The sequence below is a fragment of the Plectrocnemia conspersa genome, unplaced genomic scaffold, assembly GCF_051122295.1.
Source record: "Plectrocnemia conspersa isolate PC_06_02 unplaced genomic scaffold, ASM5112229v1 ptg000014l, whole genome shotgun sequence".
In the NCBI taxonomy this organism is placed as follows: Eukaryota; Metazoa; Arthropoda; class Insecta; order Trichoptera; family Polycentropodidae; genus Plectrocnemia; species Plectrocnemia conspersa.
The window spans coordinates 14,338,358-14,364,833 of NW_028277178.1; the positions used below are offsets into that span (position 1 = coordinate 14,338,358).

The 26,476-nt window shown below is 29.6% G+C and overlaps 3 protein-coding genes across 3 annotated transcripts in view; 2 read left to right on the plus strand and 1 right to left on the minus strand.

The window, feature by feature from the left end:
* Window positions 1-26,476, plus strand: part of LOC148226276 (focadhesin) — a 600,544-nt gene that overhangs the window by 424,002 nt on the left and 150,066 nt on the right. The window lies entirely within an intron of this gene.
* LOC148226288 (uncharacterized) lies at window positions 4,530-8,610 on the minus strand. Its single transcript, XM_088203770.1, has 2 exons — window positions 7,892-8,610; window positions 4,530-7,819 (listed from the first exon to the last, which is right to left on the minus strand). The coding sequence occupies exons 1-2, from the start codon at window positions 8,473-8,475 to the stop codon at window positions 7,303-7,305; spliced, it is 1,101 nt and encodes a 366-aa protein (XP_088059896.1). The 5' UTR covers window positions 8,476-8,610; the 3' UTR covers window positions 4,530-7,302.
* Window positions 18,051-26,476, plus strand: part of LOC148226289 (neurotrimin-like) — an 82,979-nt gene continuing 74,553 nt past the window's right edge. The window contains exons 1-2 of the mRNA XM_088203576.1: window positions 18,051-18,212; window positions 22,761-22,963. Of these exons, the coding sequence (XP_088059702.1) occupies window positions 22,861-22,963 (103 nt within the window). The 5' untranslated portion in view covers window positions 18,051-18,212; window positions 22,761-22,860. The remainder of the gene's footprint in view (window positions 18,213-22,760; window positions 22,964-26,476) is intronic.

Sequence of the window (26,476 nt, forward strand, 5' to 3'; positions counted from 1 at the left end):
TTTTATGGATTTGTTTTTAAATGATATTTTTCCTTGATACGCATTTGCCCACGATTTTTGTTGTTCAATATGTTCGAAATATCAGAATCATAATTACCATTAATCGTTTTGCCCTTGGCAAGATAATCAATAAGTATTAACCCCTTTTGTATTCAAGAAAATGGAAGCCATAAACTTTTCTTCGGTCAAAATGGGCTCGACTTTTTTGCTAGTTAAAACTTGTAATACCTTTATTGTTTTAACAAATATTTTAGTTAAATCACTAGTATTAATCTTTAAATATTTTTAAGTAGTTAATGAATTATTATATTGTTAATGTTAACGTTTGAAATCAACGGTTACCATTTAAGCTAATTCTTAAACCTTTTTCAAACGTTATCAATTAAAGTAGACCAAATATAACGAATGAAGTGGAAAGGTTGTGCAGCTGCTTTTTATTTTAGAATAAATTTTTTTATGACTTAATTTATGCTTTTTTTATCAAGCATTTATGAATTATTCAGTAACTAAAATTTTATATTTTTTACATATGTTTGCTTAAGCCCTGTAATGGTCAATGATAAATTTGGTACTTTTGTTTAAGTCGCAACTTACCTTCAGGCGAAACGCTGACACAGATAATGTGTTTATTTTTTTAAAGCTGATCTGATTTTCTAAATCTGATTATATATTTTTATTTTATTTTTTATATTTTATGATGCAACATGACAGGCATAAGCCCAAGTACAACAGTTTAAACATAATCAATTACTACCAAGTAAGTAGTAAGACACCAGTCTGAAATCAATGTCTGTGAATCTGGGATTTAATTTTAATTAACTCTTTGAATTCCATAAGCCTAAAGAAGTGACGCATATTCGTAGAAAACATGAACGGCCTCAATATTTATCATAATTATTCTACGGGCCGGTATTCCGGCCTCCAAATAAAAATCTGAGAGGATACTTTTGGGCCACCAAATACGCAAGAAAACGGTGTACTGGTGTAAATTATGCTAGGTGTCATAATTATCATTTTAAATTTAGTTTAGATCAGAAAACTGTTATGATTTTTATTGTTTTAACCTTTTATATGCAATGAATATTTTTATATGCAATAAATATTTTTGTATGAAATAAATATTTTTTATCACATTTTTAAATTTTTTTTTCAGAGTTGCATAAGGTGTGTACAATTATCAAAAAAAAAAAAAATAGTCGAAATTGCTTTTTTAGTCAAATATTTCTACGAAAATTACTTAGAAGCTCAGGATTCAATGGGTTTAAAGGGCTTAAATTTCAAGAAAACCTAATCTATGAAGATCTATTAAAATTATAATTAAATAATAATTACTAATTTTAATTTACCATATATCAAAAAAATTTAAAAAAAAACATTTCTTATGAAATTATTCACTGTGATGGTAAATAATGAGATATTATTTTGTACGCTTGCTATCTGTCTCAAAAAACGCATTTATTTATTCAATATGAATTGCGGCAAAAAACATACTTTAGCGTCATATTACCGGTAAAGATATTATATTTTAGCGTCAAAGATCTTTAAACTAAGCTCAAATGAACATACGTGGATTAAAAATATTTATCATTTATATGACTTTCTTGACGATTAGTATTTTGTCGCATCTTGTACAATATAATTGTATATTTGTAATGCTCCGAATCTATAGCCATAGCAATCATCTTAAATACCAGATTTGACCCACTTTGAGGTGATGCAAAATGTACCACTGGTAAATCTTTTCAAAGAAGAAAAACACATTAAATATATTCACACTGAAACTGATTTGTTATATATATATATATATATAAAAAGTGACAAAATGTATTTTAAATTACAATATATAATTTTATTTGAAAAAAAAAATTCTAATAATAATTAAACAAATTAACAGCAAGAAAACATAGATTTCGGAAGACTCTGATATTAACTTTATAAACAACTTTACCTGTTAACTATATCATAAATTTGCACATACTTTAAAAAAAGTAAATAAATATCAAATAATATAATTTTAAATTACCTATCGAAGTTCATATTGAAATTATAGTCGTTATTCAGTCTAATTAATTATTTGATATTTACGTATATAATAAATGTTTGTTTAATATAAATTAGCTATTTAAATATATATTATATTTAATGGCAAATACGTAGCTTTTATAAATTAGAGGTATCGTAAATCACTTTTAAAATAATGCTTTCAATCTGCTTGAGTTGGAACTACCCTTTTTCACGTTAATTTAAAGCAAGAAAATTAAGTTCCTTCACTTAGCGCTGGAATATCAAAAATTTCACTTGACCAATCACTTGCACGATCACCATTGCGGCATGAAAGCCGTTATAGGTTGGCCTTACCGCGAAACGCTAAGTTTCACAAAACACAATTTTCAATTTCAGCATCTGAGAGGTTATTCAAATACGAATTAAGCAATCTAAAAGTTGTTCGACCGAAGCAATCTGGAATCCTTGCCCGAAATGGAGCATCGTTTATATCCAGTGCTTGGCACGAGCTTTTTCCTCTTGTGTATACACACGTACCTAAATATTAATGCGTGTATGTGTGTACGTGTATATGCACCCTTTCACAAATACACCCATATGAATCGTCACGCGATCCAGAACAATCAACGTGCGTGAACGGGTCCGAAATCCCGATTTTTGAGTCAGTGTTTATGGTAGCAAAACTTTCCTTATACCAAAGTACACACGCACAAAACGTACTAAATTATCGGGAGTCATTAAGGCGCGTGCACATTAACAATTATTATGTTTCTGATTACGTTCGAATGGTATAATCTAATAAATAGCACTCAAAATGTATTAGTGTATTTTTTACTGTATGATAATATTTTACACACGGATAATAACAAAATACAAACATGATACGGTAGTTCAATTTTCATACTTGGTAATACATAACCTGTTCGCGCATCCACTGTTGTTTGTTTTCAAACTTTCGTTGAAAGCAAATGTTTTCCCATATGTACGAAAAGTTAGAAAAGTGACTACCATACATAAAAACTGAAACAAATTGCTGATTGAGAATTACTGACGGTTTTCGATTTTATATAATATATTCAAGATCATATTCACACGCATACATCAAATCACATTAAAGGATAATTGATTGATAAGCAGCAAGGTTTTTGTGTATTAAAATAAGTGGCAACAAATTTGTCACAAAAGTTTTAATCTAGAAGTGAAAATCGATAATTTTTTAAAATAACATGAATATAAAATTTTGTATAATTGAACAAAAAATATGGTTAACTATTCATAAGTCGCAATGACATGTTTTACTACACTACAAACAATTAACAAAATATGAATTACTATTTATAATATGTTAATATCTGTTTATTAATAAACTAAATTGCTTCTTTAAGTATACAATATTATTACATTTAAAGTAGTAAAATGTTCTGCTTAATTGAAAATCGAGCTTTTGACATAGGGTTTTTCTTTGGAACTTACCATATCAGATTACGATATTAAATTTATTCTAAGGTTAATGCATATTTTATTTATACATATTAGAATAAACCCACAATAAAGTTAATAAAATATAAAGAAATAAATAAGGTTAGCTATCATAGTTTATGAATTATATTAAATACAATATACATAATGTCAAATTAAGCAAATTTATTCAAAAAATATATAGTTATATGTGTTATTCAATTTATATATAAAAACCTTTAATATTATTTTATGGTTGGCGTTCAATATGTTCTCATGCTTTTTAATATCACAAATAATCAGATAAGTGTACAATATTTGTATAGGTCTCTTAGTTATACTGTAAACGTCCCTTATAAATAAACTAGAATAACGAGAAAATAATACCGTTTTCCTGATATAAGTTTAATATAAACTAGTTATTATATTCTAAAGTATTTACTTCTTAATTTTTAAAACGAAATTAAATTCTATAAAAATAAGCTTGCCTTAATATTTTTTTAATATATTAAATACTTTAGTATAATTTTAATTGAAAGATCGATAAAGCAAATCCCACTTGAGTATCAATTTTTATAACAAAGTTTAGCGTGTTTAGTAAGAGATCAGAATTAATTTTAATTAATAATAATTTAATTCTGAACGCTCATCTCAGCTTAACTTTTTTAATATTTTCACCATCTCACAGATGAATATTATAATTTATTTTTAGTTAAGTCGCGTTTGGACGCTATTGTAAAATAAGATATAAGCTACTTTTTTACTGCACAGAAAATAAGCCTTTACATATATTAATAACGGCGATACTGCCTTTTAAAAAATACACAAGATATATACATATATTGTAAAATTTACAATTTTTTTTTTTTTTTAATTTTTGTTTATTACATAATTAAATAATACATTTTTATAAACATATATATTTACATTTCATTGGTTGCTGGTTAATTACCATTATCACAATTTACGATTGATTAGCTAAATTAAGAGAAATTACAAAAATAAGAATAATAAAAGAACATAAAATACGTTAAGTTTAGGTCAAAGTACATAAACACCTTTAACAAAAAAAAAAAAAAAAAAATTTATAAATTATAAATATATATTTTTAATATAAAACTCGTGGACCTGGAGCTGTTAAATTAATAGATAAAATTTATGCGTCAGAGCAAGATGTGCTTTGGCATTTTATGTTTATATTTAAATTTGAGTTTGTTTTTGTCGTAATCACCGATTCTTGAGATTAACGGGTTAGTATGATTTCGCGGTATTTTTTTATAATAATTATTAGTATGGTGGTGAACATGTTCTTTAATAGTTGGAATTAAATATTTATTATGAAGTTTTTTGAGGTTAGTATAAAAAGGTGTATTATAAATTATTTTTATAGCTTTATTTTGAACAACTTGTAGTTTAGAAAAGTTAGTATTACACGTATTACTCCACACTGGGCAGGCGTAAGTCATTGCCGGTCTGATTAATTGCTTATATAATAGAATTTTATTTTTAGTATTTAGCGCACTTTTTCGATTAAAAATTGGTTTTAACGCCGCAATGGCTGCGAGCCCTTTAGATTTAAGTTCGGTTATGTGTTTATTAAATTTAAGCTTGGAGTCCAGGTGAATTCCGAGGTACTTAACGCTCGCCTTCCATTCTATACACTTTCCCTGCTCGCTTATAATAGTCGGGGGCAAAGGTTGTCTTCGAGTTGTAAAAATTATAGCCTCCGTTTTGTCCTGATTTATTTTTATTTTCCACTTTTTGAAATAATTACTTAAGAGAGTTAAGGATTTTTGCAATTTTATTGAAATAGGCTTAAGACCGTAAGAGCTACTCATTATCGCCGTATCATCGGCATACATTGAAAGACAAGTATTTTTTAAAATAGGTATATCATTTGTGTACAAAATGAAAAGGAACGGTCCAAGTAAACTCCCCTGAGGAACACCAGCTGGGATATTACGCGGTATCGATTGTTCATTATTTACTGAAACAACATAACTTCGACGATCAAGGTAGGAGCGTAACAAGTGTAGCAGATAGTTAGGGGTTTTATATTTGTGGAGTTTGTAAATCAACCCATCATGCCACACAGTATCAAACGCTTTTTCCACATCTAACAATAAGAGTCCCGTTGATTTTTTCATGTTAAAATTAGCAGAGATGTGCTCTGTTAACCTATTGAGCTGATGAGTCGTAGAGTGGTTTTCGCGGAAGCCAAATTGTTCATTGATAATTTTATTCCCCAAAGATCCCTTTAAACGTGATAAAATTATTTTTTCAAATAGTTTACTGAATGACGGTAATAAGCTTATTGGACGATAATTAATTGCGATAGTGTTATCCTTTCCTGGCTTTCTAATTGGGTGGATCTTTGCGGTTTTCCAAATAGCGGGAAAGTACCCGAAAGATAAGCAGGCATTAAAAATATTTGTTAGATAATTGATGCTAATTCTTGGAAGTTGTTTTATCGTAACGTTATCTAATTTATCTATACCGGGACTTTTTCTATTCTTTAAATTTTTTATGATGTTATTAACTTCTGTTAAACCAACTTTGTTCACTAAACTAATATCTACGCTAGATGAATTAATATTTCGTATCGCACGGGCGACTTTGTTGTCTATTTTTGAATCTAAGTAGTTTACAGTAAGCGAATAAGATGTTGAGAAAGCGCTGGCTAAATTTTCTGCCTTATCCTTGTTCGTGCATGCGATGGTGTTTCCATTTTTTAATGGGGGTATTTCCGAATGTTTATATTTAAGTGATTTAGTTATTTTCCATAAGGAATTATCTGCCGGGTTTAGATTTTTTAGTTTACGCGTCCACGATTCGTTTTTTATTTGCTGAATTTTATCGCGAATATAACTAGTTACGCGGTTTATTACAGATTTAAGTCGCGGAGATTTATTATTTTGCCACTGTTTTCTTAGTTTATTTTTGATTTTTATTATTTCGATAAGTTGTGGAGTAAGTTGATTTTTATTATTATAATTTTTACGCGTCGGTATTGATGATATTTTGGCTTCTTCGATAACGGATGTTAAATAACTGATATCATCGTCAATTTGTTTAATGTTATGCGGAGTATAATTCTGTCGCTCATCTTGCAAACGAGACTCGACTATATCTTTAAACTTTTTCCAGTCAGCTTTTAAATAGTCAAAAAGCGTTTCAGAGACTACCTCCGCTGAACCCTCCAGCGAGAATAACACTGGAAGATGGTCAGAAGACAATGCCTGAACGCAATACATTTCTGACGTATTTAAGTTACCCTTGACCAAAGCAATATCCAGAATTGACGGCGTCATGTGATTGGAAGGGTAATGCGACGGTGAATTTGGAAAGTTAACAATCGTGTCAGAGTCGCTCAAGTAGTTAAAAAGTGACGCTCCAGATCGATTAGCCCCAGAACAGCCCCAATGCATATGACGGGCATTGAAGTCCCCAGTCAGAATGACCGAGTCTCCTAGAGAAAATATCGAATCTAGATCACTTCGGAGCAGTTCGTCACTAGGCGAATTATACCCCGCAGCAATTATTATTATTTTATTTTTATGAATAATTTGAATCGCGACGGTTTCTAGATTATTAGTGTTAGTGTTTATACGTGCGTGTTTTATCGATTTTTTAACAAATATCGCGACCCCTCCGCCTGGCCTTGAGGGTCGGTCCCTCCGAATGCAGGCAAAGTTAGGTAAATATACGTTAACATGTGGTTTTAGATAAGTTTCGGTGACTACGACAATATCAAGTTTGTACTCACTGATTAACAGCTCCAGCTCTCCGGTTTTGTTACGGATCCCACGGGAATTCCACGTCATGAGTTGAATGTCTTCTTTAGAAGAGGTCATCGAGATACTCGACCATCATCAAAGCAATTTCAATTTTGCTAGCGCACTTTCCGGCCTTAGTTCGGATTTCCTGGAGGATAGTCAGCATCCTGCGAAGCTCATCAGTAGACATGGCTTCTGATGAGGGCTTCTCAGACTGTCGGGCTTGGGGGCGTTGTTGCGTCTTAATTGGGGTGGCTTCCGGGACGATAGTCGGTTTTTTCACTGCTGGTTTCGTTGGCCGAAGGGCAGGAAACTGACTCTGTTCCAGAGCGAACGTTGGCTTGGGTGCGGTCAGTACGGCGGTATGTGGCTTTTGCTGCCTCTTCTTCATCTGCAGGAGATATTCTGTCCTGCGAGGACAGTCCTTGTAGTTGGCCGGGTGACTTCCGCTGCATCCAGTGCAGGTTGCTGGCGTCTCTCGGTCTTTTTTAGTGCATTCAGAAGTGGCGTGGTTTCCTGTGCATTTCACGCATCTGGGGTCTCGTTGGCAGTTCCTCGCAGCGTGGCCATACTGCTGGCATCTGAAACATTGAGTCGCGTGCGACTTATTACGCTTGTATTTTTCAAGCGTGGCCTTAGTGAAGCAAACGTACCGGATGCTTCTTATGGACGTCACCGTCGTCTCAGCGGAAAATTGCGTCAGGTAGAGCCGCGAGGAGGTCTCTGCCTTGGTGTTCATCGCCGTTACTTTGACGACGCTTAATCCTTGCCGCTCCAAATCAGCAGCGATTTCTTCAACGGGAACCTCAGGAAGCCCCCTCAAGACAGATTTAACTGTCTTGTCTTCGTCGGCAGTGAAGGTGTGAAAGGCACGGCGGCCCTTCAAACCATCCATCAGGGTCGCTCGTAGTTCGAGCGTCGCACACTGGATGGAAACATTACCTCTTCCGGTGTAGCGGAGGGTAAAATTACCTGATTTGGTCATCGACTTGATGAGGTCGATGGTCTGGAGATGTGTGCCAACCACCTCCATGATGACAGGTGGCACTCTTGCGTGTTTACTCCCGGCAACTTCGGGGAGTTTGTCATACCTGTTATGACTTGAAGTCGGCAACAGGTTGGCGTCAGTAGAGGGTCGGGCAGTTTTCTTTGGCATCTGCCATTCTTGTTCTGCTGATGGCGATAGGTACGCTTTTAACGTACCCACCGCACGCTTGCGCGTAAGCGTCTTCTTCATCGCGCCGGCAATGTCTCTGGCGTCGTAGTTGTTGCAAATGGTCGCGGGTGGGGGGTCGGAGCTTTGAACGGCAGCGAGAGCAGGCGCGGATGCGTCCGTTCACCGCTGAGGTACAGAGCAGAGTGTAAAATTTACAATAATAAAAAAGTAAACAATAAAACAACAAGTTAAATTTAATAAAATTTAAAGTCAAATGATTTTATTTTTGTATGAGATAATTGAAAAAATATCAAAATAAAATTCCGATCGATAATTACAAATTTTCCTAATCTTACGGATTATTATCGTATTAAATATTAAACCGAGCTAAGTCGTACATATTAAATATAAAAATGTTTTAATCATAACTAGCCATTTCATCAAAGAAAATCTCATATATTTATAAAAAATTGTTTGATTTTATCACATACAATTTTAACCCCATGTTTTAATGCTTATTTTTGTCGAGCTTATCAATTAAATTATTTTTTTTATTCACAATTAAAGAAATACATTACACTAATAAATCATAAAAAGGTAAATTTAATTTATTAAAAGTCGTTTTAAAGGTCTAAAAAATGTGTTACTTCGTTAAAATAAGAGACTTTCGTAGAAAACATATTAACTGCACTAAATCAGAAAGGATTAAAATATTCATAACTCTGAATAAAAAATTCAGGTGTTACTCTCAAAACAGCCGTTCGTAATCTGTTTATCACCCACTAGCAATTTGTTACAAAAAAATGTATCCATCAGTCCCAGCGAAAAGAGGTGGACAATATAAATCGCCATGGATTTAAATATGAGAACGCGGGCAAATAATAATTACACTTTGTAAAATGACTTCTTTTCAGACATTTCTCAGAGACTTTTTTGCTTTATTTACACTTATACATATACATCAAAGTTCAAGGCATCAGATCTTGAAAAAATCTCTATCTTGGACCTCTAAACTCGCCGCTTCTCTCTTCGCGTCCACTGGTGCAGCTCGACATCGGAAATCCAGAGCAAACCCACATTGGATACGCATGCAGCCTTCAAAGGCACCCACAGAACACTTCTCAATTGCAACATATTAAATATTAAATAACAAACTTTGCCTTAACAAAAAAGGCCCTTTGATCCTATGATCCACACATAGTGACAATTTTCGTATATTTTGCTCATTAGGTATAAGCATGGTACTCATTTGTTAAATTAGCTCTTCAGTAATTTTTTTTTAATTTTAGATAAGTCATTGTTTTCTGTTAATATTTGGATCAATTACGTAATGTTATTTTTAACCTTCTGTGCATACGTTAGTTTGTTCTTGGCTAACTTTGTTGTATTTGAATAGGTTAGTTCTATTTGTATTTGTTGATAGTTGTAATTTAATAAGCATTCTATAATAGGTATGTTAATTGCTTCGATCGGAACTTTTTTACATAGCTCTTAACCTATCAATGAATCATCTTTCTAAATGAGACTATTTGACTTCTACTGATGAGACACGCTTTAAAACTTTCTAGTATACTTTTATGCTTGCTGGAATTACCAACATATCTATATCATTTGAAGATGATTTGGAATTTTTACTTCTCAAAAATAACTAATAACTGCGCTGAGCAACTTTAGTATATAATATTAACACTTCTACTGATGTTATGTAAGCAATGTTTTCAATTATTATGACATGTTTAATGTGTTACGTAGCTACAACACATAAATCGTTTGGTTAGTATTTATTTATTTTATTATCCCGGTAATGGAGCATTTTATATAATAAATTTGTAAACATTTTTTTCAGTATTTGATGTTATACTTTTTGTTTAGAACACTCTGTATATGCGTGTACACACGCATAAATAATTATATTAAATTGTGTGTGTGCAAATATAATGTGCGTGTTAGCTACAAAAGTTATAATTAAATCAAATTAATTCGTAGCTCTGATTTTTTTCGTTTGTATACCCACACACGAGTTTCGTTTCAGCGCCGCCGTTATTTTGCATATTGGACTATTTATTTAATTGGCACAAAAATACGGGGTCCACCATAAAACCGAAAATAGCTGGGTCAAATTATTTGTAATAAGTCCGGGGCGCTTGGCAATAAAAATATAATGCTAACAATCAAGCAGGGCCGTAATCCGAGTGGGCCGATATTCTCATATTCAAATCGTATCATTAGGCATTAATGTTTGGTAGGGAAAAAATCAAAGGCTTCCACTTTTACGATTCGCTATAACGCCCTAGCTAACTCGATTGGCCACATTCGGGCATGGCGTGCCGGCAACTGGGTTAAGAACGAAAACTACCAAAGTTGTTTTGGCGCATAGCTTTGATTAGAAACCCGACCGGTGTAAGTACAATTCACTTGCAGCTGATCGATAATCGGTTTTACGCCTAGCTCATAACGTTGATTAGTTTCGCAGTATATACGGCTAAACCTATTACAATAATTATTCAATTCAAACTGTCGTTTAATTCATTTATAGTATATATAACTCATAAATTGGTAACTATGGCGCGAATATATTAAATAATATACAGCTATGCGAATATGACTAGATTTTGAAATATGCAATTTGGGACGCAAAATTTCAAAATGAGTTATTTTGTAGGTCACAAAAATGCGGAAGTTGAAAGCGGATATATTTTATAAAAAAATAATTTGAAAAGTGGTTATGTATACTGCAATTTATAAAACTTCTTCGCAAAACTGACAAAAACATGCCAAAACTATATTCAACTGTTGTCTAAATGCCACTATACATAATCTACTTTTCGTCCAGGTAAAAATTCAATTCGAATTGCGAATCATCAATAAATAAATACTTTTTAATTATTAATCGTATATTAAATTATATATTAAATCATAATTTTTTATATATCACAGCGATTTTGTGAAAAAGAGTCATGAAACAAATTTCTATTTAATTTATAGTAGCTTTGAGTCTTCCTCGAGGCACATTGTCTAGATTTACGTATGTTGTGTAACTTTAAGTATGTCTTAAAATTTGTTTTTAACCAACTTCAAACATAAAAACGTAATTAAAAAAAACCGGGACATTTTTTGTTAACAAATATATGTGGAACACCTTTGTATAATTCAGGATTGTCTCGCGTGATTACAGATATCTCAGATTATTTTTTTATGAATTCTAAAAAAGATTATCAAACCATGCATATGTTTTAACTATATATGGATGTATGCATTTAGCTTTTACATAGGTTTTAATTATATCACTGAAATTAAACTTATTTATTTCAGTCTCATTATTTAAATCAAAGGTCAAACATTTTATTTGTAAGTGGCCAGATTGTAAATATTTTAGTTTCGGCGTACCAGAAAGTAAAATTTTAAAAAACATAATTTCTTACAAATTTTTCAACGCAGTATAAGTTTTATATACGAGCATTGTTTTTCCTTGTAGTCTTAAATCGAATTCGTTAATAAATTTCATGATATATGCAGCAAAGGCTAGTTTCTAAAATCATTTAGTATTTGATAATAAAATTTGCGGGAAGATTTTTCGGTAAAAAAAATTTGAATCTTAAATCTTATATATAATTGTTCTAAGCCGCTTCCGCTTCCGGACGTGCATTACTTTGAATAAAACATAGTCCGTTCAATTCTATACTCTGTAAACCATATCGCTTTGTATGTATGGTGTATAATAATACACGTAAACGTACGAAATATATTTAATTATAATAATAAAAATTGAATTTGCTCCGATTGATTTTCGAGCCGCCGGTAATGCGTTCTGTTGTTTCGACCAATGAAAAATAAGCATTCAAATATAAAACAAAATGGCCGACAGTCCATGACAACAGTTTTAAATAATTATTATTTAATAACAAAAATTTGCTACGCTACAATAATTTTCATTAATTCGACATTTGACCGAATATAAATAATCGGATTACAAATTAACTAGATGTGCTTTAACTATGTAAATTAAATATATACATAATGTGTTGAGGATTAGAAGAATACATAGAATACAATCTTCGTAATGAAATCTTCAAATTTTGAATTCCCGGCGAAGGGCTCCAAGGTCGAAAAGTGAGTTTTTAATTTTATATTATTATACATAAACATTATCATTGCTTCCGATTTAATGCACATTTACGTTAGATTTTACTGAACGTTTAAAACGTACCTAGATACGTTTTAAATGTGTAATATATACTTAGTACGTATGAAGATTGAGATTAATGTCGATCAAACCGTACAAATGCTAATAAAACGTATTTTTGTATCTATTGATATTTGCGGATACTATCTTTTACAACGATTGCGTGACAATAATTGTGATGCAGTCGGTTATTTAGCTAAAGGAGTTTGGTTACAAAAAAAAAATTAAAACCAATATTGCAGAAAATAAAATTCACCTAGATCGCTCCGTCCTCGCAATATACATATGTGTAGTTTCTTGGATGTTATCTAATAGACGACATTTTACAATAATTATAAATATGTGATTGCATATCTGGAATAATTGATAACCAAAATATCTAAGAGTGGCTTATTTTTAATTCCGATGTAGCAAAATATGTATGAATACGTCATGGTTTTTAATCAATTTTTTTTCTGTGTCATAATTCCTCTTTAGAAATTGCCATATTCAAGATATTCAGTTACATAAAACTTATGTAGTATGTTCTTTATAAAAAGATAATACTTGCTGACAGTGACTTCAACATGAGAATATTCACTCTTTGTTTATATGTATACCAATTCTACGTTGTAACCATACAGGTCATCAAATTGTTTCATCATTGCTTCTGAAAAATTATTAAACCTTAGATCCTAGAAAGTCAATATTAATTTTGTTAGAATAGCCGTGATATATTATTCATATAACCAAACACTTTCTGGCACACTAATAATTTAAACTTTTATTTATATTGTTTATAATTCCAAGTGCTACATCATTTTGAATCATCTTTAACTAACACTTTGTAAGAAAAATGCTGTAAATATAACTTATTTCACTGTTTATTTAATCGCACTAAGCTGTATCCCGGTGAGCGCTTAGCAGATGACGAGTGTCATATGTGAGAAAATCTGACTGTGGGGAATCCCGGGTATTGGCGTGCTTGAAAACGCACGACGTGATTGATTTTATCGATTCAAATTGTAAAATACATATCAAAGTATGTATAAAAATTATCACATTCTAAAAAAAATATTTTTTTAAATATGTTTAGATTTAAAATATAATATAAATAATGTGGATTTGTATTAGCTTCTCTATACAGATAAAAGGTAAACTTAAATTTTGGCGAACGTTGACAATTTAAAGTTATAGTTTTTAGAGAATATTTTAAATTTCGCTTGAAAAAACATTTTCAACAAAAAGGGGCAAAGTTTCAAAATAAGTAGTATTCATTACCAACCAGCTACAAAACACATAGTGTTGCAAAAATCCCTTTTACTGACGCTTTTGAAAGGAAACTTTACAAAATTTTATAACACTATTTTTTTTTTTAAATTATTAAGTTTCAGAAAAAAATTCAAGATTTATTCAAAATATTTTTTTCAACCTTAAAAATATTTTTTATTTTATTATGGATTTTAAATATTCTTAATTTATTATAGATTTTAAATATAAATTTTGAATAAAGTGAAAACTTTTTTCACTTATTAATTAATAAATTATATAATGCTGCGCAAAAAACATTTACTTTAAAAAATATGTAAATCAAAATATTTTTTAATTAAAATAGACAAAGTTCTCAAAATTATTAATATTTTTAAAGCGCACTTTTGATCTCAAGTAAAAAATTAGGTGCTTGATATTTTTAGTTTATCGTTTCTTTCTAATTTGTCAATCTAATTAAAAACTGGCTTTTATATTTACACATAAAACATATAAACAACTTTTAAAATTGTGTTATATGTAGCGTTAAAATGGGCCCTCAAATACCTAAAATTCGCTAAAACGCAATCAATGACTACATTGCACCAACTATAGGTGATCAATTATATAGTAGCGTCAGTAAGGTGTAACAAATATTTTTAAATATCAGTAATATTTTTGAGCGGATGTGTAACCGATGCTATTTATTTAGTTACGAATTTACTTTATTTTAATAAGAAGTTATGGCTCTCATCAATATTTTTACATTTACATGTTTCGCTTATATGCAATAAAAAATAATTAGACATCACTTTATTTTTAATATTCCGAAAATAATGGTGACAAGAATGCATACAAATAGGAGGTGAAGTTTTGTTCTAATAAAGCCATTTACGAGTCACAGATGACATCGCAAATGAAGACAAATATCTTCCACTTGTAGCAACAAGTGGAAAAACGAAGCAGAAAATATGGACTAAAAAAAGTTAAAAAAGTGTTAACCATAACATGAAAACAAAATATATTATCTGATATTTTTTGCCTTAAATATATTCGTTACATATTTTTATTAAATTTACTGTTTTTGCTTATATTATTATTTTTACTGATCGTAAAACAACATTTGGACATTCGTATGTACAAATCTGTTTAATGAACATTTATACATTTTTTTTACATTGTTGTATATTTAAAAATGTAATCGAATAAAGTGCCATTCTGATATGATTTATGCTGTTACTCTATGTATAAATATTTATTTAATTGCTGCATTGTTCAAACGTAAAATATTTTTTAATAAATTTATGTGAACTTTGCTTAGTATTTTATACATTTGTGAGATCGCTGTTTCTTTAAATTCATAATTAGATATAGCGTACATAGTTTGTCGATACGATAAAAAAATTAATAATATCTCTATAAATATAGTACGCTGATGATAAAATTATCATACAATATCTAAATCCAATAATTTAAAAAATCATTCATATAACATAGACATCCAAATAGCACATTCAAATATTAATGATAATATTAAAATAATAAAAGAGATACCATTTAAAAATTTAAAGCAGTGGCGGCAAAAGTTAACGTCATATTCGACGAAAAACACGGTCGCCTATAAACAAATGCAATATATAAGATTCGAGTTTTGATACCAAGTTGTGTCTTATACAGCCAATAACACATAAATTTGAAGTATACCGATATACAAATGTAGGTATCAGATGAGAAAAAATCATTAGATGTGCTTGAAGTATTTTTCCTACAGCGTTTATAATCTCAGTAGATGAAAAGATATCGTATGTCCCTATCTACCAATTTTACGCTATGTTTTTTTCGTATGTGCGAAGCAGTGATCAATGAACGCCTTTGCGTGCCGCATATCGTTCGTCATATAATTTATTTCGAAGTAATTTATAACAAAAATACAAATGTGCATAAAATTCGTTTTAATAAAACTAAAGTAATATAATCATGTATTACCTATTTATTCAAAAACAACCTTTCAAAATTAGCACGCTCATGCACGCGTAGTTGTAGTTCTTCTTTCCCCCATATAAACCACTATATGGTCAGGGTGAGATACATAATAGTATTTTGTATGCCGGTGACCTTTTGTGGCAAGAGAGTTTCAAGCGTTTGACCAAAAACGACCTCTTATACGACGTTTGTGTCGTGTCAAACAACACTAAGGGTTACTTTGACATATTTCTCCATTGTTTATTAATAATTTGTTACGAAAAAAAATATTGAAACTATTCTTAACCATCCTATAATGAATTTTAATAATTTACACAAATAAATAATTCTATAATTAGATAAAAATATACCAATATAATAAATAACATTTTTGCATATAGTATATACAATATATGTAAATATACAACAAACGTGCGGTCTTGGGGCTAGTGACTTTTCTTCATATAATCGTAGCTTGATAATCTCAGTAACAATCTCTGGAATGTAACACAGTTTTCAACCTTTGGGTCATTCTCGCCCAGATCAATTTGGTGCGATTAGACACTTTAATTTCGTGTTCACTTATAAATACGTATATATTATATAATACACAAATTTATAACACTTTCAGATTGGGATGAATCGTTACAAATTGTATATAAGAATAAATTCATATATATTATATCAATATAAGTGAAATATTTAGAATTAATTAAAATATTAGCATTTTTCATTTGACTCTCTTCTTTAAACTGTTTTTTATCTGTAAAAGCTGAAAATGCTTCTAAAATTCATCGCTAATTTATTTCTATTAATGGAAAAAAATGAAAATAGTTAAATAAAAATGTTTTGAAATAAAACATGATCTACCGATCAATCATATAGAACTGTCATATAATATATAAGCTATTAAAAGATATTTTTTATTACATATTATTTATAAGCATTGCTAAATACTTTATCTTTAAATGTTTTTTATTAACATATTATTATATTTTAGAAGCTATAAATACAATTATTTTATTTATTACATTTATATATATATAATACATAAATTCACAAACATGACCGTTTGTGTAATATAACAATACAATATATATATATAGGTATGTGTTATATTGAAACATGTACCATGTATGCACCATTGACGCGGAAAACCAAATGCAGCCCGTATACGTTTGACATATTTTCAGCTATTCAATTATTGAAGCATTTCATTTCATTCAATTGTATGAAAATGTAACCATTGGTTAGTAATGTAGAGTATCGCTTATATTGCTTAAAATAGTTCACAGTTTAAAAAAATACTAAACATTTCTAACATTTTAGTGCAGAAAATGAATCATTCAAATTATTTTTTACATTGTATGCGTAAACCTAAAAATATATGATATCTAGTATGACATAAATCTCTGCTTGATTATTTTTCTGCAATCAATTGGTGTTTATTGGTATAATTGCTACACCTTTTTTTGTGATTCACATAAATATAATATTAATATTAAATCTAGATTTTTTGAATATATAATCAGTGAATAATACCCAATAATTTAGTAAGACCATGAAAAAAGTAATTGTCACATACGCGTTAAAAGCACAATAAGCAGAAGATTAAGGATTCCGAGAGAGTAGCATCTCTATCAGCCGTTCAGTATAGAAACAAATGCTATTACATGGTATTAACAAGTACAAATACTATATTATTACTAAATCTTCATATGCTTAAATTTCAGTATTCATTCAACAATTTTTGTATGAAAGAGATCGAAAATTAAGAAATTATTTTTTTCCCAAATCTGTGTAATCGAGTAAATGGTCGTCGCGTCAAGAGTAGGCAAACAGAATAACATATTTTGTCTCGAGCTTTTATATGCGTATAAAAAACGCATATCATTTAATTTTATTAAATATTATATTATATATAGTATAAGTCGCTGACTATTGACCTGAAGGACATATAATATAAATCTTTAAAGAGATATGAGCAAGTGATAATTATTTAATTATAATTCTGATTAATCATCACAAATTAGATTTTCTTAACTTTTCCTAATGATATTCTTTACCTATATTATATTACAAGTTAAAATTATTTAGCATATGTATGAATATTATATTTTAAACGTACATATGTATTTGTATAAAAATACTTATGAAAATGCATTGTAAGTAACATTTTTTATGTCGGGGGTGAATCAGCGAGGGGATGAAACGTATGGGGGTCGATTGCAGACTGGCTTAGCCGGCGTTTGGGTAAACATTTAGTTGGCTATAGAGCCTTGTCGCGATCGGAGGGTTTTGCGGACGATCCGAATAAAATGTGCGGGAAAACTCGGCGTGAAAACTTTCTCGGAAAGCTCGAACGAAGCTCATTGTATCGCTAAGTGATTTTAAAAGGACATGAAAAGCCATCTGGCACATTTAACGCGTCAATATCGCGCAACAGGTTTCCTAAAATATTGAATAGGTTTTATTTGATTCTAATTTTTCTAACGATACTAATGAATTATTTTTATTGATAAAAGTTTCTTTACCATAATATGGATAAAAATAAATATGTTAAAATAAAATTTAAATTATTTATTATGTAAATTAGAGTTTCAGAATAAATAATTGCATGAATTGTTTTTTTAGCTTGTAAAATAATAAATCTGTAATTTAAATTGGATAAATGTGTATTGCAAAATTTTTAATGAATATTTAAAACATAACTTATTTACTACACAAAATAAATATATTATTGTTTATAGTCTACTGAGCTATTTATGTTTATTTTAATTAATTATAGCAAATAGAATCTGTAAACTATGATTCATTTTTTAAATATATATTGTAGAATTATTTTTTAAATAATCATATACATATATTATACATCTATTTATTCCTAATAGTTTTAAACATATATTATAAAAATTCAACTAACCTTTTAAACATAATAAACAGCAAAAGCATGATAGATAACTTTTAAGTAAAGCTTTAAGAATATTATTTTAAACATTTGCAATATGTTTATTTATTATTATGTACTCTTATTGTTTTTTCAAGTACTCGTGCTAAATTTAAATATAAAAAGTTTAGTTAAAGATTAATTTTCACATTTATTGCCTAATATATAATTAATATGTTTTATTCGTTACACATTCTACGAAAAAACTGTTTCAGATCAAAAAAACTAAAATTTAACATAAAAAATACTACAGTTTTTTTCTTAAATAATAATAATTACGTATTATTTATTGGATTGTAGAAAAACCGAAACATTTTACCTGTGCTTGTTGGTGTTTGTCATAAAATGGTAACAAACAGCAAAAGCTAATCGACATGTAATACACATACATCTGTTGAAAATTTTGATAAAACCTATATATTTTTGGAATCTTGGGATTCCTCGCGATTTTTGCTTACTTTTTTTTATATTTCGACTGTGATTCTTCAGCCGTTGTCTCGAATTATCCGTAACTGACCATGGCTAGAGAATCGCAGCCGAAATACAGAAAGAAAGTAAGCGAAAATCGCGAAGAATCCCGAGATTTCAAAAATAATAATACTTGCGAACCTCGAAAATATATATACAATATATACATATATAAAATTCTAATACCATATTTTTTAACCAAAACTCGCAATAAACACAAGGCACTTTTCACACATGTGCAAAATTGAAGCCTGAAAGTCTGGCTCTAAGCTCAGGACCAAACGTCGCCACTTAATGAACTCCTACCACTTTTTTCTCGTGTTTCTTTCCGGGGTCTCTGGACCTTAAATCGAATCGGCCTAATGTATTTTTCGCATGATTGGCCCTAGGGAACAATACGTGCCTGTAAATAATTGGTCCAAGGCCGCTCGCGTATTACACGCTCTCAAAAAATAATACACTGTATATAGCATTTACTTACATACGTGAAAATCGCCCGCGATACAAATTAATTATTATTTATTAATAGTTGGTATTTATTAAAATATAGATTGGTATTTATCCATGTTGATTGTACTCAATTTGTATTTGGGAAAATTAGTTCTCTGGACTCGACTGTTAAATCTCAATAATTATCAACATCTGTCTAAAGTGTCATTTATTTATTTTGTTAACAAGTTTGACTATTGCTGATTGAGTATTATTTATATAGTGTTTTATATTCAAATTTACAATTCAGTAGCTAGCCATAAATTCAGAAACATATTATTTATACAAAATGTTCCATTGCCATTTTATGCATCTCTGTTTTCGTGAGTGTATTTTTAACTTGGAAATGTGTTTATCTTGCGTTAAAATAATAAAGCATAGATTTTGTAAATAAAATTTAATATTCTGTATGCGATTCTTTATAGTAAACTTTTCAATCGAAATATTTTAGTAAACATTTTTATGTTTAAAAAAATATTTATGTTTAATATAATATACAAACAATGTATTTAATTTAGTTGTCAAAGCTAAAAATATTTTCGGATTGGCACATCAAATTGAAATTACTTCAAATTTATGTAAATAAATTATTACATCATATTGAAATAATTAAATATTTAGCTTTTATATTTACGGTGCGCTAAATCAAAACATTTCTTCATGTACGTAATATTTTAATTCATGAATTTTCAGAAAGTAATTTAAAATAAATTGAAAATGTAAAACTTTTTCTTTAATTGTAAAACCAAATAACTGTACAGATAGCTTAATGCTTATTTTGTTAATTTGTTATATTTTTCATTTCATAATCGTATAAAAAAATTATTAGTATATAACTTACATATGTTATCATTAATACTTAAATAGTTAATAACACGGAAAATTACTTAATTATTATTAGTATTTTAATATTTAAAACACGTATCTTATATACGATAAATATTCTGTAAAAAAAGTTACAAAGCGTTGCAAAATTTTAGAATTGACCTAAAATTTATTGAAAAACCCTTTTAATTAATATTCAATATATACAACATAGATTTTTTTAACATAGTCATAAGTTTATTGTTTGTTTTAAGTCTCACGTTTTCTATCTTTTTAGGCTCCCAAAGCACATATTTTTCAATAGCCTAATATTTTGATGACAAAGGCCATCAAAATATACAAAGACAAGGGCTTTGTAAATAAAGTCAAGAAGTATGCTATTATTATTTATAAAAGTATAAATAATAATAGCATACTTCTTGACTTTATTTACAAAGCCCTGCCCTGACCAATATGTATATTTTTATAACAGATTAAATTATTTATAAATGATTATTATTATGCACATACAGTTTACATAGTCTCCAAATCTCTGATTCCAGACTGTGAAGAAGGAAGCGGTTGCTTTTCTTGTCTTCGAAAATTTTATTGACCTTTTTTATATCTCAAGTTATTAATTATTTGCTGACATAAACTACATATGCACTTTTATAGGTTTAGTCTGCCTGGAAAAAGATTTCTAGTATAAAGAATTAATTAATATACAATTTTCTATTGATGTGTGGAAAAATATGCTATCTAAAATATTTAAACAGCTTACAACTCGGCAAAAAAGTTCATTCTTATAAGTATTTTAATTAAAAATACATTTATTATATTTACCTTACGTACGAGAAATATTCGGAAAGTGAAAATACAAAGCCCTGAAAGTATTTTCAAAGCGTTTTATTTTAGTATTAATTTTAAATATATTAAAAAATCTTATTAATAATTATTAAACTTAATTACCATAAACTTTTTCAACGTGTATACAAGTTTCTCGCTTGTCTTAAGTCTCGCGTTTTCTCTCTTTTTCGTGTCCCAAAGCACCCATTTATCAATAGCCTAATATTTATAAAAAAATATCTATAGCTGTTTTATAAAAAAAACAGTCTGCATATTTACTGATATTATTTACAAAGCTCCGCCGTGACCTTTGTGTCAGTGTGTTTATTTTACTAGAGGACAAATTATTTATAAATGAGTATTAAAATTCATATTTAGTTTGGGTAAATATTGTTTATAATATATATTCCTATAGCTTTGCCTGCATCTAAAAAATCCAGCGGTCTCCAAATCTTGGCTTCCAGATATGGTAGCTGGACTAGGATTGACGTGAAGAGAGAAGCAGCTGCTTTTTCGACCTTCTTCGTCTCTGTTGAAGGTCGATAGCTCCACTTAATAAAAGTTTGGAAGAACTTTTTGTATCTCAAGTCAGAGATTATATTATTAATTAAGTTGTGACAGAAGCTTATTCCAAACAGTAGTGGTTGTATATGTGCTACATATGCGAGACGTTGGACAGACGTTATTATTAGTCTTACATCTTTACTTTCTGAATATTTCCCATCCTACGTAGGAATAAATTATATTCATTTTAAATTAATTTGGTATGCATGCGAATTTATAAGTCTGTAGAAGTGTGCAAATTTAAAAGCAATTACTATGAAATGATGACTTTTTGCTGTATGTTTTAAAGTCATTTTCTTAACATAAACTTTGCTGTTGTTTATTTAATAAAGTTTTAAGCTTTTATTTACTAAAGATATCTGTGAGCAAATTTTTGCTTTCAAATCTGTTCGGATAGTTGTACATATAATTTATAAATGCTTTTGGGCTGATATTTTTTAATTAACATGTCCGAAAATTTTGGCAGCCCTGTTTGAAACTGAACTTAGTACGCTACATATGTTATCTAGTAACGCACGTCTTCTATGCATTGTATATTCACAGTTACAATGCGTGCGGGTGTTTTATTTATAAGTTTGTTTGCACCCTCCTTTAGAGAAAAGGGTTGTAAAGCGAAGCGAACAAGCAAGTTATGACTTTATCTTAATTTAGCATATTAACTAAGAAATATGAAAATCATAGATGTATTGTATATGTTTATTTATTAAAACTTTACTTAAAATATATAAATATTCGGTATAAAATAACTTTAGCGAAATAATTTGCAACGTAAATATTTTTGCATTCTTTATTTATTTTTATTTTTAAAATACATACCTATATCAAATATGAATATTAACATTTGTTCTAAAATTGTACTACATTACAAATTTTCAGCTGAAATTATTACAAGCACTAAGAGTTTTTAATAAAAAAATAATTACTATGATTTTATAAACCAAATAAAGTGATTAAATTAAAAGTTTGTGTAAAATAAATGACAATGGCGTCGTATCGAAAAAGGCAATTAATTTACGAATATGCCATTTCCATATACATCTTCATCGCGCTGACGTCAAGGGGATTCTGCGAGATCCAACGTGAGTATAAAAATATATTAATTAATTTTAAATGCCATATAATTGCATGAAAGGTGTGTTTTATAAGCATTTGTCGAATATTTTGCCATCGCATAACCGATCGATCGAGTGCCGGCATCCAATAGGCGCGCAATGTTTAAAAGCGAAACCTTATCTTGTGCCAAAACTAATTTCTGAAAATCTGGCGCTACAAAGGATGCCTAATGAATGTTTAATTTCATCCCCTTCGGTCCTCTTTCGCAGTAAACCTTTATGGTGCAACTCTCGTCTCCCCGCAATCCGTTTATAACGTCTATTATTTTTCTACCCGCTTGCATATTCCCCGCCGATCAATAAACCGATCTTTTCGAGAAAATTGAAATTGCTCATTAAACATTCAGGCTTTTCAAACCGGTTACGGTGTTGTGGAGAGAAGAAACCACCCCTTTTTCAATACCAGTTTCACCCAGTCGACGCGAAAGCGCTCTCTGTGGGAACAATGCAAATTATCCGACGGGAAAAGGAACGTATTTTGATATTTTCTTGTTTGTGAAAAAGTGCTATTTGCTTATTTCTCCATTGCTACGTTCTATAGTTGACTGAATCTACGATAAAAGTGGCATAAGCTGAAACGTTTGATATGGCTGATTTTCGAAAAAAATTTGACAATTCAAGTTGCGCCAGAAAAACAAGAAATAGCTCGATTGATTTCCGAGCCACTGGTAATGCATTATGTTGTTTAGACCAATGAAAAATAAGAATTCAAATATAAAACAAAATGGCTGACAGTAACGTGACAACAGTTGAATGTAATTATTATTTATTAGAAAAATTTTGCTAAGCAACAGTAATTTTCATTAATTCGTCATGTGCATTGTTTGATTTGACTGAATATAAATAATCGGATTGCAAATTAACTAGGTATGTTATAACTATGTAAATTAAATATATATATAATGTGTGATGGGATTATATGAATACATTGATTAAACTAGATAAACAATCATGAAACAATCTTCGTAATGAAATCTTCCAATTTTGAATTTCCGTCAACGGGTTCCGAGACCGAAAAGTGAGTTTTTCCTTTTACAATACATAAAAATTATCATTGCTTCTGATTTAATGCACATATTTGTTAGATTTAACTGAATATAATTACTCAAACTGCAAATAAACCAGGTTCATTTAAAACATGAACATGTAATATATACTTAGCATGTATGAGGATTGAAAGTTAATGTCGATCAAACGATATAAATATTAATAAAACATATTTTTTATGTATTGATATTTGGGAGACTATCTTTTACGATGATCACGTGACAATCATTGTAATGCAGTCAATTATTTAGCTGAAGAATTTTGGTCTATTTTTGCATAGTTATTTGGTTCTATTTTTACATAGGCGGATGTGTAACTGATGCTATGTATTATTATTATTTATTCAAACTGCAAACCTAATTTTAAATAATAACAAAATTTTATTTTTTGTTTTAATAATCATTAGTTAAGTTGAATAGCTATTTTAAAACGCAATGCAATATTTAGTTTTATTTTTATCTATCTAAGTTTTAAACCTAATCTTAAATTATATACAACATTTCACATCGCACTTTGAATAATACATAATATTTTCTTTTGGAAATGTTTAGTCGAGTTGTAAACCTATTTTTAAATAAATTGAAAACCTTAAGTAGTTTTTTATAGATTGAATCATTTTGAAAATTCTAAATATTTATCTATGTAGTTCGAAAATTTACGCAGTAACGCGATGACAGTAAAAAAATGCACTAGGAGCATATCTTTCGGACGCACTCATGCGATCTCATCCCATTTATATTGTAAATCGTACAGCTTCACAATGGTTTTAATGTCTAATTTCAACCATTAAATTTAAAAATAGATTTTAAAAATCAGAACAAAGCAAAAATAATATTTACTACCCAAAAAGTTAAGGGATCGGTATTCACACACTCGCTAGCTAGTCAATAGCAAACATTACAATCTCTCAAAATCTTATAATAAATCATTTATCTCTTATTTATCTTATCTTATTATTTTTCAATTTAAATTATAAATACTAATATTTTATTTAGATTTATATTTTACTGTTTTTAAATATTACAATTTGAAACTTAAAAATGGTTAGATGCCAGTACTATGTTTTTTTTTTAATTTGAATCTATATTCATAAATTTATTAATTAATTGCAAAATAAGTTCACCTCTGTTTAACAACATTAATAATCGTATATACCTATTATCTTAGATCTGAATAACTCATTGACAATATAATTAATCTAGACCGTTAAAACGATAAAGTTCCATTTGTCTAAATTGTATACGCGCCCGTTATCTCAGCCCCGTGAATCATAAGACACAATAAATTCACTTCAGCAGGTGATAAAGCCCGGCAGATAATTACAGCTAGAAACCGAATACAGCTATTTTACTAGATACGGATCTAGGCCTAAGCTTGGCGGTGGGATTCGAGGTTGTCATCCCCACAATCGGGCGACGCCCTTTCGGCTTCATTGTTGCGTGTCCAAAAAGCGTCCCCACGAAAGTGGCAATAGCCGGTATTGTCACTCAGGAGTGTCGCGGCGATTGTCCGCGACAACAGATAACAAGAATACAAAATTCCACGGCACAATTGGCCCGTGACAAGATCTATATTGTTCGTTATTGTGGCCGTCTTGCAAGGGTTCAAGCAGACAGCCGCCGTTCCGGGACGCTATTGTGCAGCGCCGGAATGCGTCCCGGTGGGCGCGCGATATTGCATTTTGGCTCGACCGACATCGGGGTAAACTAGGATTTTTCTTATTAATGTCATTGCTAAGCTCTTATGTGCCACTTATGTATTTTTAATTTAAATAATAAAGTGAAAATATTTAAAAAAAATGATTATTATATTTATAATTAACTATAATACTCAATTAACTATATTTTTCTACGTCACTTATCGTTGAACAGTCCAAAAAATGTATTTCTAAATTTTATTTTGGGATCGACTTATAACAAAATCCGTGAACATAATCCTAAAAAAATCTGTATTGGTTAAAAGCAAGCAAGCTGCTCGTTTTACAAAATTTAAATGTTTGATGCTTGTATATAATTACTAAAAAATGTTTGAAAATCCAATATAAATGAAGGCTTCCAATATAAAAGCATATTTTTAATACCTATAATTTGGTTTTGCACTGTTAAATTAACGTTTAAATATATTTAAACCGCATTTTACATATTAAAATATGTAAAATACAAACATAATAAAATGAATATAAATATAGGATGAATTCCAAAAAAAGTATAAATAAAATAATAAATACTAAAAAAAAGGTCAAAATATTGTAGTCCCCAATAATCCAGAGGCCGCAGGTTCGAGTCCCGCAGCAGACTGAAATACGCTTTAATTTAATTATGCCCCTAGCTGCAGGTGACATTGATTAATTTTAAAATATAGTAATGGTTTATGATTCATAATTTGACTTCCGTCAAATGTCTTTACCCACTTTTATGTTTTGATTAATTTTTC

Excerpts from the sequence above, each read along its gene's own strand:
- LOC148226288 (XM_088203770.1), bottom strand. The coding sequence starts at position 8,475 with ATGAAGAAGACGCTTACGCGCAAGCGTGCGGTGGGTACGTTAAAAGCG. Across the intron at positions 7,820-7,891 it reads ACGTCCATAAGAAGCATCCG|ATGCCAGCAGTATGGCCACG; the intron begins GTACGTTTGCTT and ends TCAATGTTTCAG.